This window comes from Tyto alba, unplaced genomic scaffold (assembly GCF_018691265.1).
Source record: "Tyto alba isolate M040663 unplaced genomic scaffold, T.alba_DEE_v4.0 Super-Scaffold_7, whole genome shotgun sequence".
Lineage (NCBI taxonomy): Eukaryota > Metazoa > Chordata > Aves > Strigiformes > Tytonidae > Tyto > Tyto alba.
This window is the reverse complement of record NW_024881328.1, coordinates 3,214,642-3,238,651: the sequence shown is the minus strand read 5'-3', so window position 1 is coordinate 3,238,651 and position 24,010 is coordinate 3,214,642. Positions and strand designations below refer to the sequence as shown.

The following is a 24,010-nucleotide window of genomic DNA, read 5'->3' as shown; positions in this document are numbered from 1 at the left end:
AAAAAGACCACCAGAAATGATCCAGGCTTTAGGCAGCTACAGTGAGAACAGGCATTCCTTGTGCTAAATGTCACTACGGAGAAGCGGATCCAAAAGCGAGGACATGATAAAGCACCTGAGCCTGGGTAACTAACATTTCCATCGATATATGTGTTGAAATGAAGTTTGGGTATTTTTGGTCTATCCAGCATGCAAGTGTGCCTATTCAATTGCATTATCTTACACAGAAAATGTGAAGACAAGTCAGAATTCAATTACTGAGCAAATAATTTCATTTGAGACATCGTTTCCTTCATTTGTGCATCAAAAGTTTTTTATCTATAGGTCAAGTGCAGCTCATGATTTTTTTACAGTTTAAATTCTTCAGAAACCTGCAATATTTTACTGGATGAAGAGATCAGAGTATGTACTGAAAAGATGTATTGTTCTGGCTTAAAGCTAAGCTAGTTTAAGTTGAAACTTTAGTTCTACCCATGTTTAGCTGTGTAATGACTTTTTTGACTACATAAAAAAACCTCAGTATCCTATGGGGCATCATTTAAAAAAAAATTGCATTTCTTGTAGAAATAAAATAATGGGATGAGTTTAGGACTAAGAGCCACCTTGAGGGTAAATATGTTGTGTTTCTGTTCTTTTTTGGTTTAAGCAATGAAAAAGAATAGAACATGCACACAAAGGGAAAAGGTTATTGGTATCTGTTGTTCAGCTGTGCTAACTGAAAAAGCAAGAAAAATCTTACGGCAGTGTGGAAAATGCCTCTTTCTTGCTAGAAGGGAAGCAGAAAGAGGAAAGTCCTTCTTGTCTTTTATCTCCTTGAGGAAGTACTTCAGGAGGAACTGCCTGTTCCATGCAGCTAACCTAACCTTTGCAAATGCACATTAGCTGTACAGCAAGGCCGTAACAGAATCTATGTAATGGCACTTATACGGAAAATGCATGAAACATGAGCTGAAAATGCATTTTATTTACCGAGACTGGAATTCATGCCCCTCAAACGCTGTTCGTCAACAACTGGAGTGGAAGGTCACGCTTGAGTACCATTTTAAATGTCTGTGCCAAGATGTGAAGGTGGGTCCTGGTGGGCAAGGTTGAATTCAGTTCAGCATTTACTTCAGGCACACGTTTAAGTAGCTGATAGACAACTTCGCTGCAGTTACTCCTTGGAAAATGGCAGCTGTCTGCTGCTACCTATCAATGGTGAATCAATGTGGAGGTGTCAAATGGATTTTGGGTGCTGGAAGTTTGGCCACTTCTAAAATGGTGCTGAACTAGAAAATCCAAGCTAGAAATTACATAGCTTTAAAACATTTGCTTGTTAATTCTAATCCAAGTCAAGAATTGTTTATCTTTATGAATAAAAATATTTTAAGGGAAGTATAAGAAGTATAAGTAAGTGCATCCTATCATTTTTTTTCTCTGTTCCTTTTCTCATAATTTTTAAAGCTTCATTTGTTCACATGACTGTTACTGAATGTTAACCTGATGCTTTCATAGGAGTAGCTAATATAATTTCCAGATCTCTTTCCCAAGCTAATCTGGGTCCATGGCTCATGAATGCAATGTTAGTGCCACTGCTTTTTTCCTCTTGTGTATTACGGCACTTGTTTAATCTTCCTTATCTCTCTCTCCAGCTGACACAATTCTTTATTCTTCCTTTTGTAAATCATGTGTTTATCACGAACAGGAGTTGTATTTGCTGTATAAAACCAAATAAATAGCAAATGCAGCAGGCAACAGAAAATGACTCGCAATTCAGAGACCAAACCTTTTTGGTCAAGTTTGGGGGTTTTTAATCAAAAAACTGAATGTTAGATACAGTTGGCACTGTGATCCAAATGGTAACGTGGTCAAGTTTTGTCTGCCTAGCAGTTCCACTTTGTTTCAGAGACAGAAGAGCGCACTGACAACTCCTTTAAGAGCTCTGAGGTAGAGGCGAGAAAAAGCAGCTGATCTCAGCGTGCCAAAATAGTGATATTTGAAGTACTAAGGGTCTTTGATGAAGGGCTTTGCAGACGAAAGCCAATACATTCAACCAACGTGGGAAGCTCTGGACAGGCAGAGGACTGTGGCTGCGTCCCTGCGGAGAACTCGGGATTACTCTGTCCGAGACGAAGGCCTTGTTCCTGCTCAGCATTGTGTCCTTCGGAAGCAGGACGAACCCAACGGCAGCGAGGCAGAGCATCGAAGAGCACACACCACGCTGCTATTCCCCAAAGGAGCTCCAGACCGATGGACAGGTCTTTAATGCGACCTTCTGCACGAGAAGCACCTAATTTTGGGTACGCGTGGAACTTCAACCCCCTCTTTGAGGCTTGGTCCGTGGAGAGAGCAATACAGGATGAAAAGAAAAAAAAATAAAGGAAAAATTGAGGGCGTATGTTTGTTTCTGAAGTGTCGGTTTGTAACAATAACTGAAGTTAATTCCCCTGACGGCTGTTTTTATCGCTAAAACGTCTGAATCCTGGAACGGCTAACGATGCGAGCCCTCAGCCTGCAGGATTGGAGCCCGGGGCCGGGGGTGCGGGCTGCGGCCGCGGAGAGACGGAGCCCGCCCTTCCCGCCTTCCCTCGCCGTCACCACAGGGGCTTCTCGCCTCACCGGCGCCGGGTGACCCTGAGGGAGGGGAGGTTTGTCCCCTGTTCTGGGGCGGCCGGCGGGACACACCGTTCGCCGCCACCACCACCGCTCCCGGGGCGCCACTTCTTCTCCAGTCACAGCGCTCCGACGGCATCGGGGGAGATACAACAATTTAGAGCGTGTGTGCGTCCATGTCCCCCCCCTCATCCACTTCTCCCCTCAGCCCGTCCCCGTCCCGCCTCAGCGGGCGCGTCCCCGCCGCCCGCCCTCGGCTGCGCGCGCACCGCGGCTGCCCCTCATCTTCCCCCCCCCCCCCCCCCCCCCCCTTCCCTCCGAGCTCTCGCGTTGGCTGCCGGGATCGCTGGCCGCTTTGGTTAATGTCCGCCATGTTTGCCATGGCGCAGGGAGCGGATCGAGCGAGCCCGGCGCGGATCTGAGGGCTGACGGGGCGTGCGCTGTGAGCTACGGGCGGCCCCGCGGAGAGCTGTTCCGGGGCGGCGGGACCCTCCATGGTGGTGCGGGCCGGGTGCGGGAGCGGCTGGGAGGCGGCGGCGAGGCCGCACTGAAGGCCCCCCCCCCCGCCCGCCCGGCCCCGGGGTGTTATTGTGAGGGGGAGACAATGAGCAAACTCTCCTTCCGAGCCCGGGCGCTAGACGCCGCCAAACCGCTGCCCATCTACCGCGGCAAGGACATGCCCGACCTCAACGACTGCGTCTCCATCAACCGGGCTGTGCCGCAGATGCCCACGGGGATGGAGAAAGAGGAGGAATCGGTAAGGGAGCCGCGCAGGGGGGGCACCATTGTTTATCAGGCACCCCCCCCCCTCCCCTCCCCTCACGGGAAATAGGCCATTGGCATTCACCAAGCGCACTACGCACGCTCCCCACCGCAGCGCTGCACGGTTCTTACGGGGCCCTGCGCAAAGAGCGCAGCGTAAACTGCTGTCCGACGCCGTAAGCGGGCCCTGCTCCGCCATCTTCTTTGCGTCCCGACTCGCGAGTGTTTTGATTAGTGGAAGGGGAGGGGGGGGGGAGGCCTTTACGCTAGCGTAAGAAGGAGGAAGGCGCAGGACGCGTCTCTGAATGAGCGAGCGAGCGCTGCGGCCGCAGTTGGCGTAGCGCGGCTTGGCTGCCGCCGCTTTCCTTTGGGCGCGGGGAGCGGGCGCGGGATCGGGGCTCCGACCCCTCGGGGCTGCGGCCCTGCCAGCGGGGAGCGGGAGGGAGCGGGAACGGGCCGCTCGCCGCCCGCTGGGACGGCGGGCCCCGCCGCGGCCCTGCCTCTGGGGACCCTGGAGTGACAGGCGGCGTTCTGCCTCCCCCGTCCCCCGCCGTGGGGCTGCGCTTTGCACTTTACAAAATCCTCCGCGTGTGCCCTAGCTAGGGCAGGGGGCTGGAGGGGACAGCGTAGCACCTTTGGCTCGGTTGCCGGGGGAGAGATTCTCGGTAGTTGTTGCGAGTGCGTGTCCTGCTCGTACTTTTTTTTTTTTTTTTTTTTTTTTTCCCCCCCAAGAGATGTTTTTTGCTGCATGGTGCACATCAAATGTCAGATGCATCAGCCGGACGCGTTGCCTTAACTGTTAGGCTTTTAAGCGTTTATATGATTTCTAAATAAACCGTTTAAAAATAGATATGTGATGCTTCTTGTTTTTGTAGTGTTACGAGGGGGGAAAAAGCTTTTTGTCCAATTATGAGAAGTTTCTGGGGTTTTTGACAAGCGGTAGGACAGCACCACTTTGAAGTTGCTTGCCCACAGTTCTGGTGTTGTTTGAATGTACCGATTTGTCTTACTGGTCTTTAAACATCGACTTTTGTGCTCCCTAGAGTTGTATAAGGCTTAGATGTAGGCTGTCGCCTAATGTGTCTGTACTTGTATGTAGAGCCGATAGTAAATGCACCCTCAAGAATTTCTTCAATGAATCTGTGTCTCCGCCTCAGCCAAACCTCTGTGCATGTGGATTGGCTTTTCGGAGGTTACAGCTGTCAAAGGAGGCTCCATGCCTTTCTGATTGGTTTTTCTCACTTGACTGTTGATATTAAAAGGAATCCTCTGCCTTACCATTGTGGGGGTTTTGTTTTTGTTTGTTTGTTTGATTTGTTGGTTTGTTGCTTTGGTGTTTTGTTTTGTTTTGTTGTTTTTTTTTTTTTTGCTATTTCTCCCATCGTTTTACAGCGTGTAATACAAAACTAGTACTTACCAAAGAGTAAATTTCCCCTAGAATCTGAGAGTGTATTTAGAAGGAACAACAGCATGGTACTAACGAAGCAGCCTTGGAGACTAATCTGGTTTTCTCAGTCTTTAAAGTCTACATTGAAGTGCTGTGTTTGCATTTAATGTTTATAAAATATATGGCTTGTTTTTCATAATGATTGTGTTATTTTGACAAATAGTGTTTTAAATAAACTTGTTAATGGAAAATTGCGGTAAGAGTTCAAGCAAGCAAGCTGCTTGTGGACTTCTTAAATGATTGTGAAGAAGATAAGATTTATACTTCAATAAAAATGCTTTAGAGTTATACTAAAGTGTTGCTTTTCTGTAAGAATGAGGTTTATTCTCTCTGCACTGAAATGTGGCTGTATTTGATGTGTTATGTAATAGTCTTGAAACGGTCATTGAAGCAGTATATAAACATAGTACTAGATACATCAGCCAGACAAGATTCTGAACTGTACTATTAATAGATTATTTAGATTATTGCTGTGTAATGACAGTTTCATTCATGGGGTAGTCCTTTTCCCAGTCTTGCATGAATAGATCTTTATGTAAATTTGGGTGGTAGTGGTATGTAAAGCCCTTGTTGTAGATGACAATAGTTAAAATTTGAGAAATATTCAAATAGCTTTTATTCACAGCAAATAGTGCTATGATCGATTTGATGTATTTTGAAAGGGACTTTTGGGGGGAGAGAGAGATCCACATATTAACTTCTGACATCTCAGTAACTTGAGTGTCTCAAGGCCTTTTTTTAGCCCAGACTTTTGCCAGGGGTGCATCTTGTGAAAGATGTTTGAACTGTCAGCGTAGCTGAGGATTTACATTTGCTGTACAGAGACACAAAGCTCATGTTACTCTGGCCCCAGGACGCTGCTTTCCTTGCTGTGCCACCCTGTGTGAAGCCTTGGAGAAATCAGAAAGGTCTTGTAGTACAGCGTGTCATGGGGTCAGATATCTTCCAAGGCTGACTTTCACTGAAAATAACTATGTATTTACAGTTTTGCAAGATCTAAAATGGTGAAGACAGTCTGCCTGAAAAAGTACTCTTTACAACCTAGTCTTGCTAGTACAGGCATATGATTTGCTTTGTTCATGACTGATATTTTGTATATACAAAAATCAGATTTTGGTCCATTTGTTTTTAATGTGGGTTTTTTTTTTGTGGTGATGTTTTGTTTTGTTTTGTTTTTTTTTAAACCAGTACCATTGTTTGTAACATAGGCTTAAAGCCTGTGGGGAAGGGGGGAGCAGCTTAATGATTGTCACTCGCTTCTTCTACTATTACTAAAGTTACTTGGACTGCATGTTAAAATGTTCAGATGTTACCCAGACTGGGCAACACACAGCCGGTCGTCCCGCTACAAATAAGTATACTACCCAGTTTGTCAGTGTGCGCATCTTTATTTGACTTTTCTTTTGATTTGATCTTGATGAATATTCTAGAACTATTTCTATTTAAGTATCTTAAAGATTTATATCCACTTTGCAGCATTTTACCAGTCAGCAGCTCATTTCTCTCACTTCGAGTTTCCAGCTGTGAAAGAATTAGGCTCCTGGTCTGTAGCATGTTTACGGTAGCAAGTGTTTATAATTTACCATAAATTAAACATGAGGAAGAAAATAGCGTGGGTTTGGTTTTTGTTTTTAAACTCATGTGGGAGAAAGATTACTATTAAGCAAAAGCAGGAAGGTGTCCTTTTGTGAGCTTCAGAAATCGAGCAGGAACGTTTTGCATTGTTTTTTCTGATGAGTAAGAGTTGTATTTCATAATGCTAATTAATTGTTTTGGCTAGAAGGGGGAAAAGTTGCAGAATAGATAAGCCCTGGTTTTGTTTCTTATCACATAAGTGTGTTTTTTATTTGAATACATATTACTGGAGATTGCTGAGTTGCACATTGAGGAGGGAAAATCATGCTTAATATAATGAGGCAAATTCAGGCTGAAGGCTTTCAGAAGTAAATTCACTGGAGTTGTGAGGAAGCTAAAAGCATGGCGGTAATTGATGATGCCTAGATTGCCTGGTCAAAGCTCTCTGAACGTTCATCTCAAAATTCTTGTTTGAACATACATTCATTTACAGTTAAGTTTGACATCACATGACAAGGTTACAGAGGAAAAAGTGCATGAATAGCAAGTTAAGGACATAGTTTAACATTATTAAAATGCTGACAGAGTATGAATGAGAAGTGACTTTCATTCTCAGTCCTTGAGCTCAAGATGATCCTTCACTGATTGTTAAATGTAATGTTCGATTTTTTTAATATTTTGACAGGCTGGAAGTAATTAACTTGAAGTTTTTTCTTGCTTTCTCCTCTGTTCGTACTTCTCCATCCCTCAGAGTTCATTCAGTTTCTATTGTAACACTGGAAACTTGGAAGTGTTCAGTGTGCAGCTTTCAAGGCATCCTGGAGCTAGTGATGCTTCTGAAGCAGCATATTAATTTGTCTTTTAAAGCAGGGAGCATCAACTTTTGCACGAGTCATAGTGTTTTGTTTGGATATTTTTGCTGATATGGTGTAACATACTGAATATTGTTGCTGATATAATGAACTGGAAGAGCTCAGGACAACTTTGGATTGGAATATGTGCATATACACAGAGATGCTGTTAATTTTATATACTTGCTTTTTTAAAAAAAAAAAAAAAGTTTGTTATGACCCAGCCCTAGATGCACGTATTCTTATGCCTAACCAATTTTTTTTTGTGTGTGATTTCTGTTTATAAGATACAGTAAGAGATTTCTGTTTATAAGATCCAGTAAGAGTCACTTCTTAATCTTTTCTTGGAGGGGCTTCATCCTGCATGCATGAGCATAAACACATCGGTATTGGTCGGGGACTTGAGGGGTGCACTGCTTTTGCCCCTTTTTTTCTAGTGTTGAAATGGTACACGTTTTGCAGATTATGCATTTTTCTGTACATTACATTAACTTACAGTGTAATTTTTTGATAAGGAGGTTAATGGAGTTGTTCACATATTACAACTAATTGTCAACATCAAGGCGAGTAGTCTTGTTTGAAACATGTTCTATGCACTGGAGTTGTGCTGAGTGCCTCCATGTTACTGCCTTGCTTTCAGCAATGAAATCAGAGTTTGGAGTTCAGTGCTTGAATCTCCCCTGCTCCACTCCAGACACACTTTCACATCTTGATAGGGAAGCATAATTCTTTTAAAGCTGATTTTATATATAGAAAAGTTACAGATGGTTGTTTTCATGGCACGAATAGATTTAAAAAAAAAAAAAATCTGAATTCAGCAATAGTTATTTATCACAAATTGTAATTGTTAACCGATAGGTGCCTTAAAGAAAATAGCTTAAATTTTAGGTTGACGATGGTATTCTCTTTTAGAGAGGTGAAGTTTGGTCATTAGTTGTGCTGTCGACATGCATGGCTCCCAGGAAGGTGCTGGAAAAAATGCAGTCAGGTGTTACAGACTCGAAGAGAAAGGGTGAGGTTGGAGGAGACCATGGAGGTCATCTAGGCCATCCCCCTGCTCAGGCAGGGCCACCTAGAGCCTGTTGCTCAGAACCATCTCCAGGTGGCTTTTGAAAAACTCCAAGGTGGGAGGTATCCCTTGTGTGAGGACTTAAGCTGTTGGTCACAAGTACCTACCTGTGCTGCCTGATGCACTCAGGTTTAGGTTTAAAAACATAAATGTATGTAACTGACTCCCCATGTGGACAGAACCTATTCTAACTCGAGGTTTGTTTGTCGGATGTGCATTCATAACCTGTGGTTGAACCCTCAAAGTTGCTTACAAATGAGAGGCTTTGTAGAACAAAGAAGCCAGGACACCAGTGTGTAGAATAGAAGGTCAGCAGAGGATAACTTTAGCACAAACTATGCAAATATTCTGTAAAATAAAAATCCCTCAAAAAGACTTTATGAAAGGCTAATCAAGAAACTCAAAAGACTGTACTTCCATGCAAAACTAAGTGAAATCAAGACAGCAGACTCTTCTTGGGAAAGAAACAGGCATTGTTTGATTAGAATCACCTGGCTTACAGGTTGGAGAAAAGTAATTCCCGGTAGAAGTTTGTTTCTCAGTTTGAGTTCAGCACCTGTATTTATTTACTTATTTTGGGTATGTTTGGAAACCTGCTGGGATTACTGAAGTATGTTTGGTAGTAGGTAGCATAATGCTGTGTTATAATCTTTATTCATGGAATTTGAAACTTCAGTTCCGTTTGTAAAACCTGTTTCCCTGCCTTCGGGTCCCGTATTTTTCTCCTTCCTTTTGAGACCCCTTGCGTCATGCAGTGACGTTCCTCACAAGTGCACATTTCAACTCCATTTCCCAGCCATTATTTCAGTTTTCAGCTGTGATTCTCTATCCTGCCTGTGCTTTCACCTGCAAAATATTTTTGTGGCTAACAAGCTTCCTTCCAGTCCACCCCTGGTACTTTTTAATGTCCCGCTCAATAATGGTGTATCAGACTTAACATTGAGTAGGTTGGATTGTATTAGCTTGATACAGCAGTGGGGCTGAAAATAAGCTGTTGATGAATGTGGACCCTATCTAAATGCTAGAGTAGCTGGACATAGTTAACTGGTGAGCTGTTAAACTGAGTACCTTTTGTTTAATTTTGTTCTAGTTGTATTTATGTGGCTGAAGTTAAGCAACACAAAGATTTGCTCTTAAGTCTCAAACTCACAATCAGTTTATTAGGGTTTATCACATTAACACCTATCAGCTAACCAGTAACAACTGCTTGTGAGTATAGGCTTAGCCTGTGACAAATGTCAAGTAATTTATCTTGGAGTGTGCTTTTAAGATACAGCTGAGCCAGAGTAACTGTGGCCTGCAGGTAGTAGGGGTGGGCTGATTTTCAGAGTACTGAGGCCCCTCTGACTTGGTAATGGGAGGTGAAAACCCACCGTGGGGAAGTTGAGCATCCTGTACTCAGGAGAAGTGGTAGGAACCTGTGAGGGTAGAAGGCTTGAGAATGGAGATGATGTGAGACTACTATGCTTTCTGTGTCGTCCCGAGGTTAGGTGGGTTCATCCATACCTTAAAACCACACTTAATTTAGATAAAGTTGCATTTTTGCTGCAGGCTAGAGTTATATGCATGGGGTCAGTTAACACAAAATCTCTCCTAACTTGTTTGGGTGCCTGAGTCCATCGTTGAGAACAATGGTATCTGCATGGACGTTAATTGAGAGTCACACCTCAATTCATTATGCAGGAACTTTCCCTGATGGGTAGGTTTCCTCAGGATGAGGTGTAATTTCATGAGGAAAGCTTAGGAACACTTGGAAATCTGCCTCTCTGTGCTCTGTCACTCAGCTCTGGAACATCTCAAACGGTCGTAGCAATTTTTCCTTTTCCTTCAGTTTAAGAAAACCTCAGAAAGAAATACCTCGGGCAGCTTCAGTTGTGCTTTGAATTACATATTTCCAGATTTCATATTGCTCCTGCTTGGCAAAATTGAGCAGTAGTCGGCTTTGTACAGTTTGTGTTGATTGGGATCAGTTGAGATTTCCCATTTGAATAATTTAGATCAACAGACATTAAATCTGCTTATATTAATATTAGGTTTAATTATTTTTCATAAGAAAGATAATTTTGACTGGTGCTAAGCATTCAGAAGGTTATTTGTAATTTGTTTTGCTAACAAAGCTAATAAACTATGCCTTGTTTATACTGAGCCTTAGCATATTTATCATTCTAACTGTTCAACTTCTTAAAAGATAAATAACACATTTAATATTTATGTAAACAAAACCACAGTTAAACCTTAGGTATCCCCAAAACCATTGGTGGTGAAGAGTAATTGTAGAACTGAAATTTCTGTAAAAAGTAGAGAAGAACTGAGCCAGAACTGAATGACTGTGTATGAAAAGAAGTAGAGAAAATTATTGATGCTACTTTTAGTTTCATAAAATTTAGACTGTCATAATTTTGCATTTAATGTTGACTAGTTCTGAGTCAAAGAAATAAAGTGTTTTGGGGATATACTATTTTAAAGTTTAGATTTTAATCCATTTTGCAAATTCCTACTTGTTAATATATAGTAATCACTACATAGTGTGACTGAAGGTATTGGGTTAAAATACTGTCCCTGTTCATAACAGAAATTCTCTAAATAATAAGGGAGCAGAAATTGGCAGGAAAAAGAAATTGGAGTTCTTATTTTTCCTATTTTACATTGGTGCAATTCTAGTTGTGATTAATATGTTCACACCAATAAAATGCCTAATCATTTAAGGTAAAAGGAGACATTAACACACATGATTGTCATTGTTTTGTTGTTTTTTTTTTTAAAAAAAACCTTATTTCTTTAGAAATAAGCCACGAAAAAAATGCCTGGAATAAGAATTTCAGGCTTTGTTAGATACAAATTATGCCTTTGGTCTGTTGTTTTAAATGCATGCTTTGGAGTGGGAAGAGTAGGTGAGCCGATACCAGAATTGTATCCTCTCAAATAAGTTACTTGCCGAAGAGCAATGCCATTCCCTGCTGGCAAATGCGCAAGGACAGAACTGGGTTGCTTTTGTGTAATAGACTTATTTCTACGGTCTCTGAAGTTTGGTGTGCTCAACAGCTCACCAGTATGTCTACTTCAGCAGAATTTTTCTCTGCAGGGTATCTTTTCATGTTTTATGTCCTCTTCAATTGCAAGAAGTTTGGACTTACCCAGTTTAACTTGCGAGACTGTTCGCAGTTTGTTAGATGGCATTTTTCCTTCAGTTTTGCATATCAGTAAACATCGCATGATGTCCCCTGTGACGTACAAAGTACTTGATGTACCTATGGATTCTTAGCTAGCATATCTATAAAAAAAGCTTCCTCTCCCCTTTTCCCTAGTTATTTTCTGTTGTTTACATTTTAATATATAACTTGGCTTTCTTAGCTTTCTTTTTTTTTTTTTTACAGCTGCAACTCATGCTTTCAATCTGTTTGACCAGTTTGAGGTGCATAACAAAAACTATTTCTGCTTTGAAGCATCCTGGTAATGTCTGATTCCCCTGTGCTAAGCCTAGGTACAAACAAAATACTGCATGTCTTTCAGTGATATCTAGCCATTGGATAAGTAGGGTAGAGAGACACTGTTATTACAGACAGTTAAAAAATAATAATACATGTTTCTTGAGTTAAAATTGAATTTTGTAGTTAATTTTTAGTAATTTTAATTCCTACCAATTGCTTGGTTTTTAAATTATTTTTTAAAAAAACATTTTCTGAGTTGTCCTAACTTTAGAACTAATCTCTGGTATCCCTTTTATTATAATATAATGGATTTCTGTTTGGTTTGTCAGGGCTTCAGCATTCCAGGTTTCATCACTTTGGTAAAATACAAATTCCCTGGTATTGGTGTGTGTACCTCAATTAAATTCATAATAAGAACTTTGGATCTTAACTCTTGGAAAGAAAATGTTACATGGAAGTCGGAAGGTTAAATGTGTAGTGCAATAAGAGAGGGAGGGTTACTGTAAGCAACTTGTTCTTGAATGTAAAAGTTATACCTGAAACTTTCCAGGAAATAGCATTGCTGATGAAGATTAAATTGGCTCCTTTGGTGCCCAAACTCGTGGTAATGGAACTTCAGTGCTATGGCAGTAAGTTCTGCTTTGACCACAGAAACTTATTTTTAATGCACATCTTTCAGTTAAGCAGCCGTATGTGTTCACACCTCTTCATCTTTGTTGTAAGCAGCCTTTAGGCTTCTGATAGGCACCGACAGAATGAGACCCCACTTAACTTGTGTTGTATGAGTGAGAACTGATGTTTTGAAAGCCCAGACCTTTAATATTAAGGTAAACCAGTTTCCTTGCTGACAAATAGCATTCACCAAGTAGTCTCAGATGTCTTAACAGTAGCTTCAAGTGAGGTTTCTGTGCTGGAACCAGCAGGAAGGTGTGCTGTTACGAGGTTGTTGGGCAACACAAATTTGTAATATTGGGATGAAGGGAGGCAGCTTTCCCAGGTCCCTGGGGCCTCCCAGCAGGGAGGCTGATGCTGTGGGGAGCTGTTACAGCTTCTGTTGGAGAATTTCTGTAGCCTGCCTTCCTGGTGAGTCTGCCTCCCTGCTTCTGCAAGGAGCACAAGTTTTGTGGCTCGTGGTCACAGGAAAGTTTTGGCGCACGAAGCCAGGAATCAAACTGAGCTCAGATTCTGTGTATAACATTGTGTTTCATAAAGGGGAAAACTAGTTGCTGGGGAACCTCAGCCTTTTAAATACATTGCGGGTTAATTACATGAAAATAATTACTTAATTACATGAAAAGTAATATGTGTAGGTGTGTACCTTTCCATCCCAGTTTGTGTGAGTTGGGATAATCAAGTTACGCTAATTGAAGAAGACTGTGAAGAAAATAAAAAGGAATTCCTTAGATGCAATTTGTTAAAAATCTCTTATGTGAAAGGTTGCATTTGTTAGGTGGTGAATGATACAGATGTACCACAAGGAGCTAGAGGAAGACTGCTTTCTATGTCTTTTAACTAGATATTACAGTATTTGTAACAATTTAAGATTAAGGTCATGCAGAAGCATCTTGGGGGGGCGAAAGTCCTGACATATCTCATAAAATACCATGTTCAGCCTTTCCTAAATGAATTTTTAATAAATCAATTTAATTTGTTGGTATTGCAATTCTATTTTTAATAAATCATTTATAGTCACGTTTTGGCAGACTGGAAAGTTGTATAATTAAATGTAGCCTTAAAATATAGTGCTTTAGTTTGTGTATGGTTTTTTTTTTTTGACATTTCATAAACAGTGACAGTTGTGTCAATGATACATTCATAAATAGCAAACAATCGTTATTTATAGGAATGAGAAATTGCTCATGCTCTCATGCATTACTACTGTCCTACTCAGTAGGGTAATATTTGGGATGTCTCCCAGTTGTTTCATGTCCATTGTTATGTAGGATGATTGAAATTGTATTGCTTGCTTTTTCTGCATTAAACTTACATAGAAATTTTTTTTTTTTTTTGGTACTGCAAGTTTAACTAAAGAAACACAAAAATTATATTCTCTGGTCATCTCACTTCCCCTGTACCATCAGTGTCTCATGGGCTAATGTCCACTCTTATTTCCTAGCTTGCCTCTAGTTACTTTAGTGCTTAAACTGGCTTTAGTCAGACTGCCAGAGAGGGAAATGAAGGCATTTTGGGGCATTTTTTTGGTCCAAACTGTATTTTTCTTCGTTTTTGTACACAGCTCCCATGTAGACCTATCTGTCTAGACACCAAATGTCATCTGAGGACATTGGGTCAGTTAGGTGTTGCTGGTGGCCATTCTGTTGTATTGTTTCAGCCTACACCAGCATTCTTGAGATAAGTGAGGTGATTTGTCTGTAATCAGATGATTTGTATGTAAAGTATTCACCGAATGGCTTGTCTTTGGTTTTTAGATAGCTCTGGCATTGCTTTGTGAAATTACAATTAAGAACTGGATAAAGAAAGTGACAGAAAAGTGATGTGTTTTTTTTTTTTTTTTTTTTTCCCTGTTGACATTCATTCACTCACTTCAGAAATAATAGAATGATTTTAGAGTAGCTAAATAATAATCTTACCTATTCCAGGTACTTCTGTGAATTTTTAGGATGGAGTAGTACAATTTGATTCACTTTGCTGCTGCCTCCTTCATTGAGTTCTCTAACAGCAACCAACCATTAGTACTTTTTTTTTTTTTTTTTGCCTGTAGTCATAATTCAGCGGTATGGAAGGCAAGTGGTTCTTGTGATTATTTAAAAAAAAGGGTGGGGGGGTATCATACTGGAAAAACATGATACGGCCAAAAGTGAAACTGAGAAGTGGTGCCGTGAGCCCTTCCCACTTGTGTTACACCCTGCCTTCCCCTGCTTCTTGTGGGTTTTCTTGAGCTTCCTTCCACTGAGTGTCAGAAGCCCCTTTGGGAAACTGAGAGGAACGTCAGTCCTATAAAGCACCTTTGCTCTGGGTGTGTTGGTTTGAACTCAGTAGGTGAATTTTTGTTGTTTGCCCAGCTCCCTGCATTACTAGGTAACTAATATAACCTTTTAAGGGGACACCATGTAGCAAGAGGAAACAGATCTGATTACCGAATAGATTAATTCTCCATTGGATCAGTAGGAAAAAAAATATTAACTTTGCTAATTCACTAAAATACTTGCTTTTTAAAATAAATTGGAAGGGAAGGCATGATATTCTCTTAAGATACTCATTGCTGTCTCAGGGGTGAAAATTGCTGTGGTGCATAGACAGGTTTTCCTGCTCTACATATCACTCCTTATTTCAGTTAACTGTTTCCTATCCCTGGGCAGAGGGAGAGGAAAGAAAGGAAAACAGGTCTGTAGGTATCATCCCTTTTTTCCTCTCCTGCCCCCTCAAGCCTTTCAGCTGCTTAGATCTGCTTTCAGTTATGATAAGGTGGGAAGTCAATCATACTTCAGGTAATTGGCCATCATTTTGTTTATACTAAGTTGACATGTCCAGGTATGTCTTTTAAAAAGAGAAAAAAAAAAAAAAAAACAAAACACCAACAAACCAAACAAAAAAACAAACAAACAAAAAAAAACCAAACCAAAACCAACAACAAAAAAAAACCCAAACCTTTGCCAGTGAGCTACTGACAGCTCAAGAAGAGGTTTATCCAGTTGGTGGAGGCAGATTAATCCTTCTTAATAGAAAATACCAAGCTCTTTCTGCCTGAGGAGGATAAATGCTCATTGGCTCGTTTTTTCTGGCAGTTAAGGATTGAAAGGGTTAACCACAAAAAGCAAAAGATGGTTCTTGAGTTTACGCTTTTGCCTTGGAAATCTTATATAAAAACAAGTGTGTGTGTGCGCAGAGAGAGAGTAGATAGCGCTGTGGCTTTAGAAGGGGTGAGGCTTTTGATCAAAGTAGCTTTTGAGCTTCATGACACTTTTTTCTCTAAGTTATTAAGGTGTTACTAGCTGTGGTTGAGACTTTGCAAGATGAATCTGCGCACTGTAGACTTGTAGACTAAAATTCTACACTTTTTTCCTTTCTGAATCTCCATATTAAATACAAAAGTCAATTATTTTGTATTCCCTAATTTGAATATGTTAAGCAAATAGGATCTCTAGGATTTAGTAAGTTTTCTTTGTTCTCTTTGCTTTAATTCTGTTCTTGATTGCAGGGAGATTGGAAGGCTTACTCTAGGTTGGCTTAGAAATAGTTTATTTTAAGTAGGTAAAGCTGTTAATAAATTCACTTTTCTCTTTCATAGTAGTTAGAGTGGGGCGCTATGCAGTTAAAGCCATCTATCTTGTTAACAGGGTTGATTTTAACAGCTAAGCTGGGGTATGTTATATTTTGTTTCCCTTAAGTCTTGGTAACATCTGTCAAGATATTTCTTTCATTAAAGTATACAGCGTTGCAAATATCTAATGTAAATTGTGTCACCTGAAACTCTGTTGTGAGAGGACCAGCAAGGAGGAAATTATTTTCTTAAATAGTGTCACAGTAAACTGTAATATGTTTCATTACTTTCTACCTCACAGGGTAAATATAAGTGTTAGTAAGTGAATAAAAGTGGTGAAATAACCTTTTAAAGAGTTGTAGCATTGCTTGTACGGTATAGTTTTAAGGAATGAAGAAGGGAACAGATATGTTTAGTCCTCAAGATTTGTTGTCTTGGGTGTCTGTATCCAGTATGGAATTGCCAATTGCAGTTTCATAATTAAGATGGATCAGCTTTTCAGTGGGAAGGTGGGATTCATCCATAGGCATCTCCAATCATGCTTATCCAGAAAACTAGCACATCTGTTTGAAGTATGATAAACTCTGTTTCAGAGAGAGTACTGTGGGGGGTGGCAACAGGGAACTCAGAGAATAAGGAAAGAACTGAACTGGTCTGTAGGATCCAGGTGCTCTGTTTTGCAGCAGTGCAATAAAAGGGAGTGTATTGGTAAACGTAGTTCTAATGGGTAAAAATACTGTTCGATATTAATCACTGTTTCCCTTAAAGCTTAACAAAAATAATCTTTAGGAGAATATTACCTGTGGATTTACTACTGTTGAACTTTTTTTCATAGAGAAGAAACTCCCAGATAGAAAGTTCAGAAAGAATGTGAAACTTGTGGTATTTCAGGGATGAAAGGATGTTGCAGCAACGGTACCTTGCTCTGCTTTGGACTCTGAGCCTGGTTCTGAATGTGTGCAACCAAAGATAAGTATTTTTAGGTACCAGTGTCGTAGGATTTTTAAGTTTTCCCCTCTGAGAAAAAATTAAAGCAAGGATTGTAGTGTCTCATTACCGGTTCAGTGATTTCAAGTCTTGTCCTGGACTGGAGCTGGTACTCGTTTTCTCTGTCGACCCTGTTGTGAGTGGCTGTCGAGTCGCTTGGATTTGAGCTCCGGAGGTGGTGGTGTGAGACTGGTAGGTGCAGTGTACCCTGCTGTGCCACTCCACACGGAATGAGTGGATTCACGCTGGCAGGACAGGCTGTCTACACCAAGAAAAACATACTGGGTTATATAAAGCCAAGGACTTGAGCAATTTGCTGTAAACCATTGTCAGTATGGTTATTATACAGTGAAGGTGCCTGCATGGCTGAAGTGCATATAGAGAGGTGAATCTTTCACTTGGAGAACAATTTTGTTTTAATGCATAAATATGTTAAAGCAGCAGTATTACATATAGTAAACGTTTAGATATTTCAAATTCTGTTATGCTGTTAGTTGAAGAAACAGTCCAATCTAAACTGTATTCATTTGAAACATTTTAGTCACACTAGTGAGACAGGTTTGTATGTGCTTTTTAAGGAATTAGCGGGTAATAACTCTTTGACAGGTACTCCTTTCTATTCCCATGGCAGCAGGTTCTGTTTGCTGTCACCACTGTTTCCTCTAATGTTCAGTTATTTTGTATGAGATCTTTTTATCTCCCCTACTTCAGAATTAAGTACAAGTTAAAATATGGTGTATGTCTTTCAAAACTGTAAGAAAAGGTGAAAAATAGACAAAAAGGTGTATTGGTATACAGTTACTAAACTTATCTTTGAAAACACTTTTACAGATTTAATAAAGCCATTTATTTAGACCAACTTTTATATGAAAGTCTTTACAGAAATCTCTGAACAGAAATGTTTTAGGCGTTAAAATTTATATTTTCCTTAACTACATGCTCAGTAGAAAGATTTTATTTTTTCCCCCCCCTAATTTCAATAATTACATAGCTTATTTGTCTCTTTTGAAGCTCTATGGTTTGATGAGTGACAGTAATACTGTTAAGACTTTTCTGTTTGAAAGCTATGTTATGCTTGAAGGTTTTTTATAGTAAAGTGAGTACTAACACCTATTGTCAGATTTGCCTTGGGAACTCTTTGTATGCTTACTAGCAGTGTTACAAAAACTGAGAATCTGAGTTACTCATCTGCTATGGAGCCAAAATATATTTTGAATTTTGGTTTCTGTGTCCACTGCTTTTTCTGAAAGCTACACCTGAGTTACCCATTTGTTACTGAGGCCACTGTGGACTAGAGTGGCTTCTCTACAGTTATTTAATCCTGTTTTATAAGAGTGTCTGGGTTGGTTTTATTTTGGGGATGTGGTGGGGAACTCTTAAGTTGGTTGGCTGTGTAGGGAGTGCATCCTCAGCACATTTGTCAGTGATCACACATTAGGAGTGGCTCGCCAACAGCAAAGCGTCCGTCTTTGTGGATGCTGAGAAACTTGAGGACTGGCCCAGCTGAAATGTTGTGTCGTTGAGCTAGAAGTGCATAGTTTCTGTACCTGGGGCAGAATAATGGTGCTGTGCAGCAGAACAGGCAGGGAACTGCCTGGCTGGTGAGTGGCACCGATGGAAAGAAAGGACCAGGCCATGGGCCAGCCGTGTGCGCTCACGGTGTCACTGAGGCACGCTGTAGCCTGGGCTATGTCAGGAGGAACGTGGCTACTGGATGACAGGGTTATGATGCTCCTCCACTTGATGGTGGTGAAGCTGTTCTTGGAATGCTCGTTCCTGTTACTCTGCTTTCCCCAAATTTCTCAAAGTTGTTGAAAAACTCTTAAAATAATCTGTCGGATTATATGGGCTGCCAGAGTGGTCAAAATCTTAGACCGTAGCTACTCTGAGGGGAGAGGGTGAGGGAACTGGTCGTGTGACTTGTGGCAAAAGAGGGATTAGTATGTCACTGAAACAGGTAACTTAAAGGGGCTGTGGAAACTGGAGGTTTTCAAGACTTGAAAAAGTCATGGCCGACCTATCTAGTGTTGGAGATAATTGTCTTCAAGTGGGAGTTGGACAGATAACCTCCACAAGTCCTTCCTAATATCATTTCTGTAGTGCTCCTGTGTGCTGTGTTGTTAACTGTTAGGAGACAACTCCAGGGACATCAGTTGAAAGCAGTGCAGTAATGAAACAAATTTTATTTTAGTTGAATTACATACTCAGCGCTGTGAAGCTCTCCAAGACACATTTTAATGGTGGAGTGACAGATTTACTCAGTATGTAGTAACTCAAGCAGATCACACCAGATATTTGATTGCATGCTTGTCTTAATTCTAATAGCATTCACTTGGGAGTCTGATAGTTTGATTTAATGTTGCTTCATCTGCTACAGGAGATTCCCAAAGCTGCTCTTCCAGTCACTGGTTTTTTATATTCTAATTTTGCAGAAATAGCATTATTTGCGTTTCTGCAAGATCTTAATATTCAGGAGGGTATAATTTATTAAATATAATTTGCATATTTTAAAAGATTCGTTTTCATTCACTACCTTTTTTTTTTTTTTTAAAAAATACGTTCTGTAGTATTAAAGAGTAAGAAATCCTGTTCTTGAGAGAATTTACCAAGTGTGTAGCACAGAATCACTGCATTCAAGACCACCATGTCTGCCATACTGCATTGCAATTGAGTTACAGAAATGTTGACTGCTTGTCCTGGTGTGCTGGTGATGCCTGGCCTCTTGTGAGGCAGGATGGTCACTGGTGTTAATTGTGGGGAGGGGTACCCCAGAAAACCAAAGGAGGAGCTAAAGTAGCAAAGTCTTTTTTTCTGTTCAGAACAAATCCTGTTTCCAGCAGTCAGGTGTGTAGGAATAGCTAGAGGATAATCTGAAGCTCCTGGAATAGGGAAGGTAAGGTTGTATAGATCTATGACAGAGCTGAGCTTCAAAATCTAGTTGAAATTCTGCTGTGTCATCCTCCCTTCAGATTTTGGAAGCTGAATGCAGGAGCGCTGTGGTGGGGGAGAAGGAAACTTTCAGGTTCCTGGGTCTGCTACAGTCTAGTAGTTAGTCTGCTAAGAGGCTGCAGTTTGCTTGGTTTGTATTCGACTTACATGGATGGAGAACTCATGACTTAGCTTTCCCACGTAAACGGCTGTGGTGTTTTCAGATCTCATCCCGAAGACTGTCACTCTTCCTCTTTACTGGACACACAGAAGGCAGCATGTGCCAGCTTGGCCATTTGGAGTCTCAGCACGAGACATTTTTGTAACGGTTTAAGTGAGTAGACTTCACTGGAGGGTCTGAAGCACACACCTACGCTGTACAGCTGCCACCTCCAGCTCAGGGAGGGAGACGGCGAGAGGGGTAGTGTTCAAAATCATCCCATCATCTGACAGCCTGCTAGACAGGCTCCTCGTGTTGCTGGTCACTCCATACTGGGTGTTCTGCAGACTGCACTGAAATAATATGTAGATGGTAGCATGAATCTGAATACAGCATTTGTACTGGTTGTCTTTGCCAAAGTTTAACGTGAGTATTCATAAAAAAATCTTTGGGAGAAAAGCCACAGGTTAGTGCTAACTTGCATCAGTGGCTGAGTTTCACTGAGTTAAATAAAATTATGTGTGAAAAATATCTTTATAGATTAATATACTTGTTGTGAGCTGGTTTTTACTCAAAGTGATTCTGTAGCAATTGACTCCTGTCTTGTAAGAGTAAAATGAATTGATACCTGTTTGGGGACTGCTCTTTCTGTTGCTCTTAACTAGCTGAACTTCTGACGAAAGCAAGCCAGTAGGAGTTGCTAGGCAGACACGAATGATGAAATTAGCTATTCTTTTGATTTGAATCTGTTGCTTATACTACTCTAAGGACTTAACTATGCAGTTAAGTTACTTAACTGATCTTGTGTAAATTTTCTCTATGACAGGTTTTGACAAGTTTGACTTATACCGGCCCTAATTTTGTACTAAGGTTATTTTGTGTAGTTTGAATGTTTGACCTTTTTCCAGTCTGGTAGAAGGCACGTGCTGTTGTCTGAACCAAGGGTTCTTTTCATCTGTTTGTAGTCCTTACATTCACTGGAGCTCTAAGACTCCTCTCAGTGAGGAACCCCATGGTATAATAAATAATGGAGAACACATCATCTTCTGTCTCCAACCTGGAAGCAAACATCCTTCTGTCCTCTAAAATACAGTAAAGTCTTAACTCTTTTATTGGGGTCTTCTGTAGGACACCAGGAGAACAGTAAGAGAAAAGGATGACTGTCTTTGTATGCACTTCTATATACCGATACCTAAATAAACAAACTCTTAAATTTTCCTCTTGCAGGAACATCATTTGCAACGGGCTATCTCAGCACAACAAGTTTTCAGAGAAAAGAAAGAGAGCATGGTTATCCCAGTCCCTGAAGCGGAGAGCAATGTCAACTATTACAATCGTTTGTATAAAGGAGAGTTTAAGCAACCAAAGCAGTTCATTCACATTCAACGTAAGTTAACTAATGTTGATTTTGTTGTTCCCCCTTACCTTTATTTAAATTGAATAATCCTCAGACAGTCTTGAGGACAGAGTTGCTGCAATATTCAGAAAGTGGGAGGACTCAGATCCAAGGGAGATTTACATATGCAAATTCTAGTATATCTTTTAAAGATCTGGAAGAATTTAAGGTTGAAGGTAAATGTGAGGTTTTTCCTGCTGTATTTGTTTATAACCTCAGTGCTGATATTGTATGTCTGTGTACAGTAGCTGGCAGGCCTTATGCTATCTGTTGGCCATCCAGTAGTGTTGATCAAGCCATTCTTTCTTTTTTTTTTTTTCCCTAATTCTGAGAAGGAATAACTGAATCAGCCTTGCTACCTCCTAGTTGCTTATACTAATGCAGGGAGTGGAGGAGAGATGGTCTTGCTTGCTGAATGAGTCTGGAATGCCTGTGAACTCAAAAGTCTATAGAAATGGAGATCAATAAAATAGAAGAGCTTTTGTAATGAAATCAGCCTTCATTCTACTGATCATAATAAGAGGTCTTGAAGATTCTGTTCCAACTGTGCTAACAGTGGAGTGCGAGCTATTCACTATAGCGTGGATGTATTCTGGGCTGTGGGTAACAGATACTTTTCTCTGTTTTGCTAAAACTGTAGAGTGTTCCCTTTCTGTAAGGAACTCTGAGTTTATTTTATAGCTAAAAGGAAGTATTTTTTTGTATGAGTTTAGGTTCCTATGTCTTAAAATATCTAATTAATTAATTAAAAGTTGATATTAATTACAGTGGTCTCTGGATTAATTTTAACACGTTTTTTGGTTGATGTTCTGTTGACAAGTGGCACACATTTATAGTTCAGTTGTTCTTGGCACACAAATCCTCTTTGTCCTTTGCAGCATGTGGTTCTAGGGGGTTATTTTGTGACTTGGACTTCTCCCAGGAGTTATCCTTGTAGCAAAACCTTAGATCCCATCATCACAGAGGCTTGTCACTCCTTATGGTAAAGCACAGATTCAGTCCTGGGTCTCTGCAGAGAAGACTTTTCTCAGCGCTAGTTCGTGATTTTGGTTGTTAGTTGTCCTGGAAAGAATATTGACAGTTACACTAAAGCACCTTGAACAGGAATGTGGTCCTCAGTTGTTAGTTTTGGGGTTTGTGCAGACAGTATTGATCTTACCGAACTTCATCTTGCCAGGCAGAGTGTGTTGATAATCTGTTCCTCATGCACGTTTTTTTTTCAGCTGCCTCAAACAAGGCTGTTGATGTGCATGTAGATTTGAGCAGAGAGAGCATCTTATGTTTCTGTGTCTTCTGCTTACAGATGTAACTGCAGTTAGCCAAAGATTCTTAAGTCCAAACGCAGCTGTATATTAAAGATTCTTGCATCATTTCTCACCAACAGGGTGAAGTCTCATATTTTTAACATGTATTTACAAAATAACAGTTTTTTTTTGAAATAATGTGCTCAAGATCTTCTGTACAGTAGAGATAATACTAGTAATGTGACAAATGAGCTAAAGAAAATTGATTAAGTATTTATCTACTTAATAGAAGAAACAAACTGGCAAGCAAGGCAAGTTGAATTAACTGAAATGAAGCTGCTGAATGAGGAATGTGTTTTATTCTTTTCTTTGTTGGACATTGCCAGAAACACTGTAAATATTGTTAATAAACATGTCTGAAAGTGATAAATGTATTATGTCAAAATGTTCTTTGTTTTGTTGAAACTCACAGTCTTTCTGGACAGAATTACAGAAGGTATTTGAGCTGAAGATAAACATCAGATACTGCTCCAAGATAATTTTTCCCACATACTCTGGTTGGAGTAGGTGTGATACAAGGCAGCTTTATGCTACATAAACTGCTTAGAAAATCTGTTTTAATGCTAAAAGCTCAAAGAGCAACAATACTTACTTTGGCCAGGGAAGTTATATAAACTGATAGATGCCAAGAAGCCATGTACTGTAATCCTTACTTACTGGTGGCTATTTCTAGCAAATCATGTTTTGCTGTTCTTCTGATAGCCAAGGATTTTCATATTTTTAACTTTACTAGTATAATTCGTCTAGTTAGACCAGTGGTTCCAAGCAGAGAAAAGTTAATTTCTTTGTGGTGCATGGAATTAATAAATAAGCATGGTTCCAGGTATTAGTTCACCTAGGTAGTAGCATCAACTCAGGTGATTTTGAGCTGAATATAAAAGAAAAGCCTTGGAACTATTCCCATTATTCCAGTATGCATAATAATTTTCCATTAATGTTTGTAGTTTCAGTAATGTGGAGATGCATTGTAAGTTACTCATACGCAGCAAAGAGAATACGTTAGTACCTAGGCTAGAATTATAACTAAGTGGATGTATGAAAATTAGTGTCCCTAACGGAAACAATAAGAATGGATCAAAAAATATAGTGTGATATATATCTATATATATATTTATATATATCTATCTGTATTTTACCTGTTTGTATATATAAAGGGTAATGATACCCAACTAGTGCTTTATCTCAAGTAATGCAGTCAGATTGTTCAAATATAGGTCAAATAATCTTCATTCAGTTGTGTGGAATGAATTCCAGTTACTCTGAAAAAACAGTAAAGTGTGTGCATTTCC

General features: G+C 40.2%; 1 protein-coding gene across 1 annotated transcript in view; it reads left to right on the top strand.

The window, feature by feature from the left end:
• The first annotated feature begins 2,916 nt into the window (after positions 1-2,916).
• EPC2 (enhancer of polycomb homolog 2) overlaps positions 2,917-24,010 on the top strand; it is a 50,627-nt gene continuing 29,533 nt past the window's right edge. The window contains exons 1-2 of the mRNA XM_032987071.2: positions 2,917-3,349; positions 21,249-21,408. Coding sequence (XP_032842962.2) covers positions 3,197-3,349; positions 21,249-21,408 — 313 coding nt within the window. The 5' untranslated portion in view covers positions 2,917-3,196. The remainder of the gene's footprint in view (positions 3,350-21,248; positions 21,409-24,010) is intronic.